The 12,212-nt window shown below is 33.7% G+C and overlaps 3 protein-coding genes across 3 annotated transcripts; 2 read left to right on the top strand and 1 right to left on the bottom strand.

Moving 5' to 3' along the window:
- Positions 2,784-5,422, bottom strand: LOC109336515 (cytochrome b5). Its single transcript, XM_019573160.1, has 3 exons — positions 5,229-5,422; positions 3,322-3,388; positions 2,784-3,201 (listed from the first exon to the last, which is right to left on the bottom strand). The coding sequence occupies exons 1-3, from the start codon at positions 5,313-5,315 to the stop codon at positions 2,978-2,980; spliced, it is 378 nt and encodes a 125-aa protein (XP_019428705.1). The 5' UTR covers positions 5,316-5,422; the 3' UTR covers positions 2,784-2,977.
- On the top strand, positions 8,364-9,851 carry LOC109327234 (putative nuclease HARBI1). The gene is made up of 3 exons (XM_019560320.1): positions 8,364-8,996; positions 9,084-9,309; positions 9,406-9,851. Exons 1-3 carry the CDS (start codon positions 8,364-8,366, stop codon positions 9,849-9,851), a joined length of 1,305 nt encoding a protein of 434 aa, XP_019415865.1.
- Positions 9,992-11,300, top strand: LOC109336505 (uncharacterized protein At2g29880-like). Its single transcript, XM_019573150.1, has 2 exons — positions 9,992-10,433; positions 10,533-11,300. The coding sequence occupies exons 1-2, from the start codon at positions 10,086-10,088 to the stop codon at positions 11,100-11,102; spliced, it is 918 nt and encodes a 305-aa protein (XP_019428695.1). The 5' UTR covers positions 9,992-10,085; the 3' UTR covers positions 11,103-11,300.

Below are 12,212 nucleotides of genomic sequence, written 5' to 3'. Positions count from 1 at the left end.
AAGGGCATGGAATAGGAGAATTGATGGGTTCTTGTTGCAGCTAGGCTTTGCCAAATGCAGTGCAGAACATGGAGTATACATAAATGGGTCAGTTTTGAATGAATTGCTAATAGTTTGCTTGTATGTTGATGATTTACTAGTGACTGGAAGTAAAATTGAAGAAATCACTGCATTCAAGGATAGCATGAAGGCTGAGTTCGAAATGAGTGACTTAGGTGATCTATCTTACTTTCTTGGGATAGAATTCACCAAGACCAAGGCTGGAATCTTTATGCACCAGAAGAAATATACTTCTGATGTGCTTAAGAGATTCAATATGCAGGGCTGCAATTCAGTGTCCACACCTATTGAGGCTTATGCTTCATCTACTAATGTTGATGAGGGTGGAAGAGGTGGACAAAACTTTGTATAGGCAGATGGTGGGATGCCTAAGATATGTATGCAACACTAGGCCTGATATTGCTTTTGGAGTAGGTTTGGTTAGCAGACATATGGAGACACCAAAGGAGCATGATCTCACTGCAATTAAGAGGCTGCTCAGATATGTGAAGGGCACCTTAGGTCTTGGTTTGATGTTTCCTACAAAAACAGCAAGTTTTGAGCAGAGGATCATTGGCTATAATGATGCTGATTGGTGTGGGGATAAATCTGATAGGAAAAGTACTACTGGTTACTTGTTTTTGCTTGGTGATTCTCCTATATCATGGTGTTCAAAGAAGCAAGACATTGTTGCATTATCCTCATGTGAAGCAGAGTATGTGGCAGCTTGTATGGCTACTTGCCAAGCTGCTTGGTTAATGACTTTAAAAAGCTAAGAACAGAAGGAGATTGCCTGTTGTTGAAGGTTGACAACAAGTCAGCCATAAACTTAGCTAAAAATCCAGTTGCTCATGGAAGAAGCAAACATATTGAGACTCGTTTTCACTTCCTAAGAAATCAAGTTTGTAAAGGAAGAGTGAGGTTGGAGTTTTGCAAGAGTGAAGTGCAATTGGGAGACATCTTTACCAAACCTTTGAAAAAGGAGAGGTTTGAAAAATGAGGATGAACATAGGTGTTTTAGAGTTTGATGAGAAACTGAATTAGGAGGGAGTGTTAAAATTAGAAAGTTTTTGTAATTCAGTTTTCCTGTTTTTAGAAACTTTCCTTTTTTCAGCTTGTTAGTTAGTTGGTTTGTTACTATATAAGGAAGGTTGTTTGATGTATAATTTCATTCATTCATATTGATAAATGATCAAGTTCTTCTAGCAATATCTTTACTCTTTAATCACTATCTCTTCTCTACTTTTCTTTTTTCTGTTTTCATTCCATTTCTTCTTCTGCAACACGAATTCTGTTGCTGTAACAATAATATCTCATCCTCTGACTTTCCCTAAGACCATTTCACATTCAATATTGTGCCATTATATTCGATGGCCTAAAGTGAAGTTGGAATGATCTTTTGTCAAAGAAGCGAATTGTTGATATGATGAGCGGAAGTACGTGAATCTATTGGAAAACAGAGAAAATTTAAGGTTTTGTAGCTTTAAGAGAAAATAGGGTTTGGGGTTTTGTCGTAAGCAAATGTGACGAGAGCCCAATTTAGTGCAATATATCCATAACCCTAGGTTAAAACCTTGTTGAGCCGAAACTAATTATGTTAATTAACTAATTAATAATTTTCCCACCATATTACATATATTATACCTCACTTATTATTAGATTAGTAGGACCCATTAACTTAATTAGATCATTTCCATTAGATTTTTGTATTTAATAATCATAGTACATATACAACTCTCTACATATCACATCTAGGTCTACATGTATAATAGTGCTTATACACAATGTATGATACCGAAATTCTTTACAATCTCCCACTTGGACTTTATAATTGTATGTCTAAATATCACAACCAAATAATTGTCGTCTTCTAGCTGATGTGCACTTGGTAAAGGCAATGGGAAATACATAGTGTGTTAATTAAGGACCATAACCCTAGTTTAAAACCTTATTCTCAAATTTGTTATTTATTTTATGTACTAATGAGTTATACAATACTGATGACATTTTCAATGAAGTTGTATGTTAATTGTAAAATCTGTGCATTATGTTGTTAACTTTTAAGTGTGAAAATTGTGAATAATCTTATGCCTTTTATCAAATACAAATTTGGGGACAATTTATTTAGGCTTAAAAAAGTTATTATTTTGAGAAAACTGTCTTTTTGAGAAATGGAATTTCAACTTTTTTAGCAGATTCTACTTTCATGTACAAGCCCAACGAAACAAATGTATAAAGGTCAAATCTCAAATGTGCTTTTATCATAAACCCATCACAAATCTCAATTGAACAAAGCAAAACATGACTTACCAGTTTCACAATCAAAATCTCAAACCTGGAAACCTTTCTGATTAAAGGCAATGGACAATTGTGAGAATATTAATAAACAAAAACTAATAAAAGAAAATGAGTTAATTTGAAAAAAAAATGTAACACACCAGTCTTGACATGTTATCCACCATGAATCCATTGAGCGTGTCACCCTCAAGCTTAAATATTCTTGCATTATTTTATTTCCCCTAAAGGGAGCCTCTCACGATTCGAACCCATGATATCAGAGACTTATAGTCGATGATTCCATTGAGGTCCCTGAGGTCATGGCTTCGAGTCGTGGGAGGCTCCCCTTAGGGAAAATAAAATATTACATGAGTATTTAAGCTTGAGGGTGATAGACAACACATTTAAGGTGGATAACATGTCAACGCCGGAGTGTTACAAAAAACAATAAAAAATGTCTAAAAGCATATTTGTAGTTTGATCATTCATTCTTTGAGCAATCCTTCAATTAAATGTTATGAATGTAATCAATTAATATTGTTTTGAAATATGCCAGATTTCTAATAATTTATACCCATCAAGCAATACAAAATTTGTTGCACTAAATCATTTGAAGTAGCAACAATAGGGAAAAAATGCTTTGTAGACTAGTTGTGTAACATTACTTCTTACGCAAGTATAAGAAGCCAACTACCACTGAGATGCCAACAACTGCTGCAGGAACAGCCCAATATTGCTTTATCAGCTGCACGGAGTTTTCGGAAGAATTTTTCTCGGCGGGAATGAGAGTCGATGTGTCGAGTTCACCAATAAAATACTGCTCCATAAGTTCCCTAGCACTCTTGCTGTGGCCAGCATCTTCAAAATCATCTGTTGCATCTTTCCCTATGAAGTTAAAATACAAAACATATGTTAAGATTTTGAATAACAATACTGGATGGAGTTATTCCTTGTCTAGTTTTCCAACCCATTGCATACGAAAATATAAGAAGCATAAGGAAGTACCAGTTGCGGCAAGGATTACATCATCACCACCAGGATGATCATCCAAATATTGTGTCACATCATATACCTGCATCGGAAAATGAACAAAAATGTAATTAATAGAGAAACAAATAAAGAGGATTAAGAGAGTGGCCAGAAAGGAGTTTATATTTCATGTTAATATAATCATGAAACCAGCTTGAGCAGGTTGCTAAATATGGAGTCAACATGGTCTGCTAAGAGACCAGCCTAAAATGAGTTTAAACATGCACTAGCGGTGCTTGACAGCCACAGAATAGAGGAAAATATAAAATTTCAGTGCCTGGAATCAGAGGACAGCTAACCGGGAAGGACCGAAGGAGCAGATAAAAATACATCATGGATAGAAAGACACCAAACTATAAGGTAGTTGGCACAAAACAGAACAAGATAGAACAGAATGTTATAGAAATAAACAAAACATTACTAAAGTGGTTCTGCATTCTGTGTTTTCCTCATTGTTTCTGCCCCTTTTAGTGGAACCAAAATTTCCAAGTTTTTAACCCCATGTTCTATTTTTAAAATGCACCCAACATAGAATAAAGCCTATAAATTATGTTTTGTCCCATTCTAGCATGTTTACTAAATGCTATAAAAAAAATTACGGATCTTTTGGGACGGTGCCTAGTAGATGGTATCACTTTGGTGCATGTTGAAAAGATGTGAAATAAATAGGCCTGTGAATAATATATGTGATTATGATAATATATGGGAAACATTATAAAAACAAAAGCTTAATACTTTTATTTCGTTCATCAATTATAATTTACAAATCGAGATCAGATGTAGTAAAACTACTACAGTCAGGGTCTGACTGTCAGGCACAATAACTCTCATAACATAACAAGATTCCGAAAACAATAGGAATTCTAATATGGACAGAAAAGTGCTTCCAAACACTACTCCTTAACTATAGAATAGAACACATGATGGGACACTGATAACTATATGTAGAAAAACTATTCTTATCATAGAGATTCGACAAAGTTTTGCGTTGGCTGCTTGTTAAAAGGAAAGGAAATGTCACAAACAATCAACAGACAGTGAAGAGATTTATATCCTTCACTTCCCTTCCATCTCCCTTTCCTCTCTCCAACACACATTAACATAAATTCAAAGATGGAAGATGTAGGACAACAAGTGACAGCTTAGACTTACAATAATATTGATCTTTTTTCTTCGCTATTTATGTTTGAAACAAGACTTATATGTTATGACCAGAAACTTAGAATGCCACTAGCATATAAACTTAGAAACTAATTCCAATAAATTGGTTCCCATTCTTATACATGAGATGATGGAACTATACAGAATGTGGAAAACATATAAATTAACTGCGAAGTGCAAGTAAAACATGGCATAAAGAACACTTGGTTATAAGTTATAAATATGTTGTCACTTGTCCATATTAACCAAGTGTTCCAAGAGGTGTAGTTGGCAACTTTAATTCATTCGAAATTACATAAACTTCTCTATCCAACACTGGAAATTATTGTCTTATAATCTAAGACAGTAAGACCCAAAAAATGGCTTTTAGAAAACATCATATACTTATGTAGTTTGTTCATTGCTAAAACCACAGAAACATCTCGAACCCAGTCACAAGGTTGAAAAATGAAGGGAAAAAACACCCAACATCATCATCAAACAAAAATAAAATTTAAACCTCCAAACATATCATAAAGGAAAATTGATACATGACTCCTCAATAAATCAATACTTACAGCAAAAAACAAAATAACACGACAATAATCATAGAACACAACAAAAAGACTGAACTTTTATACAACACCAATAATAATTAAAAAAACTAATCCAACAAAACATGATAGAAAGACCCAGATGGAGTATTTGAGAGAGAGAAGTATTTTATGCTAGAAAGGTAATACCTTTCCATCGATAACGATCCAACAATCTTCTTTGGTTTTATGCTGAGATGCATCTTGAATGGTGTAGAAATCAGAGAGGGTTGGCATTTTCTTTGCTTGTTTGTGTTTTGCAGTCCAACAAAGTTGGGAAGAGGTAGAGAGAGAAGGATAAGTTGTTGGACGGTGCAAATGTTTTATGTTGAATGTTGTTGAATCCTTGGACTTGGTCAATTAGGTCCATGGTCTACACCAAAATAGAGTGTGTCGTTTCACTCACGGGCTACTATTGCTTCCTTCTAATCCAATTGGTGAATTTTGGGTCATGCTAGATTCAAGGCAAACAAATTTCACACCGCACATTTTAAGGGAACATATCATTTATGGTCAGAAATATATATATATATATATATTTATTTAAGTTGAAATTTAATAATTAAATATTTTTTCTATATAATTATAACAATCAATACATTCTTAGGTGAAAGATGTGTTTCCCACCAATAAGATGTTTCGTTCTAGTATTATAAGACTCAACTAATCCTTAGGTCGATCAAGTTCAATTTATATGAATAACATTTATTGAAATGAGCAGTCACGCATTTCAAAATGGATTAGCTCATATGATGAAATATCCTAAAAATGTTAAAAAATGCATTCATATCCAAGTAATGCACTTTTGTGGTATGGTGCTCCCCATTTTACCTTCATGCCTCAATTTGTTTTGTCCCTTATATGGCTATACTTAGATAAGTTTATTAGAATGTGTTTAAGTGAGTAACTTGACATTTGTTTAGGAAAGTACATTTAAATGTAATCATGTGAGTTAAGATCAATGAAAGAAAAAAAAATTATTGGTGACTACTCAAACAGTTACTTCTATGGAGTTTAAATAATCTGTAGTAATAAGGCAAAAACAACATAAAGCTGAAGGTAATGGATTATATGTAATGTTGGGAATGGACTGCCCAATGCAACCTCAAGTCTCGGCTTATTGGTTTGGAGTGAAGGAGGTTCCTTCTAGGTGAACAACATTTTTAACCACATCTTCAGTCCTAAAGTTTGTACTACTTCATATATCTTATTTTTCATTGGTCAGAAAAGTAAAACAAAAATTAAATATAGATTAACTTTATATTTTCTGATCAATAAGAATAAAATGGTACACATCTTGAAGAGAAGATGTGCTCCCTTCTTGAATACAAACAACTCTATTTGGTTTAGTGTAGAAGATGAGAAGATAAAAGATAGAAAGAAAGAATAAAAGTGAGGTGAAAGAAGTGAGTAATATTGTAGAATTAAGCCCTCATTTGGATTGAGAGAATATGGAGAGAAAGAAGATGAAGGGAGAGAAGTATGAGAGAAATTGGGGTTTTCCCCCCTTTGGTTGAGAAGATAGAATGAGGGGAGGAGAAAAAAATAGTGTGGGGTCCACAAAATTTGTTTCTCCTCAAAGATGAAGAGAAAGATGAGAGAAGAGTGTTATATTTTGTAAAATACCATAAAACCCCTTAACCTAAATTACCTTGCATACTTTATTATTGGCGGCAAGCAGTTTTTTCATCTTCTCCCCATTGTTATCTCCTTCGTTTGTGGATTTGCTATCGGTACGCATAACTTAATTTTTTTTCTTACTTTGTTTGTGGATTTTCTTCTTCATTGTCATATATTAGTGGATTTGCTGCCTGATTATTTCTTTTTCTTCTTCGTGGTAGTTGTTACTCAAGATTGGGGATTTGCTATTTGTATAACTCTCATTTTTATTATACCTATTGGTGCATGCCATTGCTATTTGGTTAGACACTTGTTTTAGATCATTGTCCTCTGCATATTGTTTTGTTTTGCCTCATAACAGGATTAGGCTTTACTATCAAACCAATTTCATCATCGTTACATCCTAATGCACCATTTGTCCCTGCATAATTCCAATTAGACAAAAGCTATTTGGTACCCTATTATTTTCTAATTTCAAAGGTAAACCCATTTTATAATATATTTTTATCTTATTTTCTCTATATTTATATATAGAAATGGTCTGTTCAAAGCAAAAAGACGTTAATATGTTGTCTACTTGTTGAATTCAATAATTCAAGGAACTTTTGGCTTTTGTATTATAATTTATACTATTTAATAAATTAGTGTGTGTGGCTTATGTTATCATACATTTTACCAAGCGTGCCTAGAGCTTACTCTTTTGAGGCATATGTGTTTTGTAATAGATGTGGTTTACGTATGTGTGGTGTTATGTATATTCTAGAGTTTCCATACTAGTATGTGTTGTTTCATAACATGTGTGATTTACCCATGTGTGATGTTGTGTGTACTCTGGAGTTTCTGCAGTAGGACTTGAAGATGATTGAATTTTCTTAAAAGTTTACTGAATGATGAATAAATGCACAACTTTTATGGCGTATAACCTGTTTTGAGGCATATGTGTTGTTTTGTAATAGATGTGGTTTACATATGTGAGGTGTTATGTGTACTCTAGAGTTTCAATATTAGTATGTGTTGTTTTACAATAGGTGTGATTTACCTATGTATGATGTTTTGTGTACTATGGAGTTTCTGCACTAGTACTTGAATCCTTTTGAATTTTCTTAAAAAGTTTACTGGATGATGAATAAATGCATAGTTTTTATAGCGTACAACATCTTTTGAGGCATATGTATTGTTTTGTAATAGGCGTGGTTTACATATGTGTGGTATTATGTGTACTCTAGAGTTTCCATATTAGTATGTATTGTTTTGTAATAGATGTGATTTACCTATGTGTGGTGTTGTGTCTACTCTGGAGTTTCTGCACTAGTATGTGTTGTGTGTGGTGTTTTGTAACACTTTGAGAACCTAACAAATGAGAATGGTAGGATTTTTATGCATTGAAGTAGGTTGCCATGAGTCTTTAAATATTGAGAAGTTTGTGTTGAGTTATAACTTTGTATTTCTTATTAAGAGTACATTTGTTAACCTTTTCCTAACAAATTCTACTTGTGTTTGAGGCTCGTTAGTATACAATTATTTTTCCATATAAATATGTGGTGACCTTGTCAATTTTCATTTTTTACAAGTTGTTGGTTAGCATATTATGCATATATTCCGCATATTTGTCAAAATTTTGTTAATATTTTATTCACGCGTAAACGGTATTTTTGATATTGTCACATGGAGAGAGTGATGGATGTAGATAATGCCAAAGAGATCGTTAATGATGACCCAATGGAATTGATAAACGAGGTGGACTTGGACATAGACGAAATATTTGATATTCAAATGGCAGAAATGCAAATGATTAATCATACTTGCCAACAATTGGAAATGAGGCAGTATATAGGTGCTATTATCTTGTTATGCAATGTTATTCATGCATTGCATCTGCTTGAAGTTTTATCCACATGTATACATAGTCGAGTAAGTGATTCTACACAAAGAGATCGTTGGTGTCGTGAGCTAATGAGTTCTCTAGTAGAGGGACGATGGTGTCGAGACGTTATACGCATGGGTTCTCAAACCTTTTTGCGTTTATGTCAAAAACTAAGAGGTACTGGTATAGTAAAAGATACTATACGGTCTACATTAGAGGAGCAAGTGGCCAAATTCTTACAAATTGTAGGACAAAATGCTAAAAACAGTGGCATTTCTTTTCTTTACCATCGCTCTGGAGAGACTGTTAGTCGTCACTTTCATAATGTTTTGCATGCTATCATTTCATTAGAGGGAGAGTTTTTGGTCCAACCATCAGGTAGAGATGTCCCTCCACAAATACTCAACAAAAGCAGATTCTATCCATTTTTCAAGGTGTTGTTGTATATTATTGACACTTGGTTATTTAAATCATATACATTCTTTATAGAACTAACTTGCTAAGAATTTGTATGAACCTAGGATTGTATTGGAGCTATAGATGGTACACATATTCGGGTGAAGGTACCAAGGGCAGAAGCCCCTCGTTTTCGTGGGAGGAAAGAGTTTCCCACGCAAAACGTCTTTGCTGCATGTGATTTTGACATGAAATTCACTTATGTCTTAGCTGGTTGGGAAGGGACAGCATCCGACTCTAGAATATTAAAAGATGCTTTAAGTAGGGAAGATCCCTTAAAGATTCCTGAAGGTTAGTGAAAGGTTAATATAATTTTTCTAGAAAGCGTTATGCACTTTAGTTGTGTTAGTTAATATGTTGAGTTATAATCTGTATATAATTTTGTAGGAAAATTTTATATTGGGGATGCGGGATTTATGCTAAAACGCACGTTATTGACACCATATAGAGGTGTGCGTTATCATTTGAAGGAGTATTCTGCTCGTGGCCCACAAAATTCTAGAGAACTATTCAACCATCGACATTCTTCCCTCAGAAATGTCATAGAGAGAACGTTTGGTGTATTAAAAAAAAGATTTCCCATTATATCTAGTGGCAGTGAACCACATTATTCATTTGAAACAATGAGGGACATAGTACTTGCTTGTTGCATACTACATAACTTTTTAAGGGGTGTAGATGATGACATATCCTTAATTGCTGAAGTCGATCATGAATTGCTTCAACAAGACATAGATGGATCTGAAACACAACAACGTGATGAAGACTATAGAGAAGGAGAACTTTTAAGGGACAATATTGCAAATGAAATGTGGAATGCTTATCAAGTTTAATGTCGTTGTGTCATGCTTCCAATGTTTATATTCATGTAACTTGCAGTCTTTTCACAATATAGACTATATTATGGATTTATGTTGATTTCCATTTAGATATTTTATATGTTAAGATGTCATGTAATTTGTTTGATTTTAGTAATGATATGGCATGATATTTTTATTTTCATTTTGTTGGACTCCCATTATACTTTCTTCTATTTTCTTGCAACAAATGTTTGTGTAGGTTGAAAGATGCCAAAGGGGAAAGCTCAAACTACAGGTCCTAATCAGAGTGTTAATGTCTTGAGGTGGACTGATGAGATGGACCAAGTGCTGATGAATGCATTCACTGAGGAGCTAACAAAGGGAAATAGGTATGATGGGTCATGGACATCTGAAGCATATTCCAATGTGATCAAAGTTTTACAACATGCTATTGCACCAAATATGACGAAACAACACATAAAAAACCGAATGAAAACATTGAAAGAACACTTTGATGAATCGTATGATCTATTCAACAATCTAAGTGGATTTGCATGGAACCCGATGACAAAGAGGTTTGAGGCTGAGGATGATGTATGGGAAGATTTTATAAAGGTAGAGTCATGTTTCTTATTTTTGAAATTTTGGGATCCATCGTATTGTTTATTACTAATTTCAATATAGTAACTCATAACTACCCATATTTTATGACAGGATAAACCCCAAGCTATTAAGTGGAGAACTATGCAAATAAAGCACTATGACACATTGAAGGAGCTTTTTGGGGCTGATCGAGCGATAGGAAAACGAGCTGCAACTGCTAGGCAAAGAACCCCACAAATGCAGCATGATAATATTAACTTGAATGATGCTCAAGATGACATTTCTATGCCTGAACAAGTAGTTGAGGAGCTTGATGAAGGGAATTTTTCACCCCCGAATTTGGAATCCCTTAGTCCAACTTATGCACAATCACATCAGACTACTGGGACATCAGGCTCCCGAGGAACAAAGCTTAAGGCACAAATGATTGAGTTGGTGGAGGGTCAACTGGAGAAAATGTCCAGTGGACTTGGACTAGTAGTTGATGCTTTGAATAAAGGTAATTGTATTTCTGATAAATTGCATGATGTAGCTGACCGTCAAGTGACAATAGCTGACCGTCATGCGGTCATAGCTGAACGCCAAGTAACAACTATTGAGAAAAGGAATGAAATTTTTCAGAAACAGTTGAACATCATCCAACATACTAGGTTGCGTGTCTATAGTGAAGCAGAGGTATGAGATTTACTGACTGAATTAGATGTGATTGATCCATATCGCATGCGCTGCTATGAATATCTATGCACTAATGAGCAAAAGAAGCGCCAACTTTTTGGTGTTCCACCCCACATACGCATGCAAGCTCTGATTCAGATGATGAATGAGAGTGGATACCACTAACATATTTGATATCATGTATTTTTGGTAGATGATAAAAGTGGGAAGTAATTCTATATGAAATATTTTGAGATCAAGTGAAAGGAGTTTAGAATATGATCCTTACTCTTGTGGCTTTTGCTTGGATTCCTTTGCTTGCCTGTACTCTTGGATGTGATATCAAGGAGGTGGAAAACTAACAAGAAATGAGGTAATCTATGTATATCAATGTGGCTTTTGCTTGGATTCTTTTGCTTGCATGTACTCTTAAAATTGTATTTGTTAGAGATGCTTATGCCTATAGTTCTATGCTCCTACCAACTTTTTAGACTCAATTAACTCTTATGCTTCTTATTCAGGTTTGTTGCTATTAAAATACAGGCATATACAATTACACATAACAAGTACAGTGGAGACAGAGTTTGCTTAATGCACTACAATTTCATGAGGGATAAATATTGATTAGTCCATCACAAGTGCAGGAGATGACAACTACTCAAAGCATAGCTATATGTACTTTGAAATATGTTATTTTTGGTTTATATATGACATAACTAAAATATATAGTCCAGTGAAACTTTCCCATTTCATATTGTCTTATGTATTATTTTTGTTGTGATATACTTACATGAAAGAATGCATAATATTAGTACATTACAACAATGAATTAGTAGTTGGGATGCATTTTGGATGCACTTATGAAGACATTACAAGTATTATATTATATACTCCACATTGTATATAAACTTATAAAATGACTTTACATGATATCATGAGAAGACTAGTATAAAAATTATTAGTGAATCAAAAATAATTTAATTATATATATATATATATATATTAAGTAATTTTAAATACAAATGTTTGAAAAATTATTAATTAAATCTAAAATAATTTTTTTGTTATATTAGATACTGTCAGTTTTAGAATTATTAAAACTAATAATTAAAAATATAATGATATTTCTCTATTCTT

Source organism: Lupinus angustifolius, chromosome LG02, assembly GCF_001865875.1.
Source record: "Lupinus angustifolius cultivar Tanjil chromosome LG02, LupAngTanjil_v1.0, whole genome shotgun sequence".
NCBI lineage: Eukaryota > Viridiplantae > Streptophyta > Magnoliopsida > Fabales > Fabaceae > Lupinus > Lupinus angustifolius.
The sequence above is the reverse complement of the archived record's forward strand: the minus strand, read 5'-3'. Positions and strand labels throughout refer to the sequence as shown.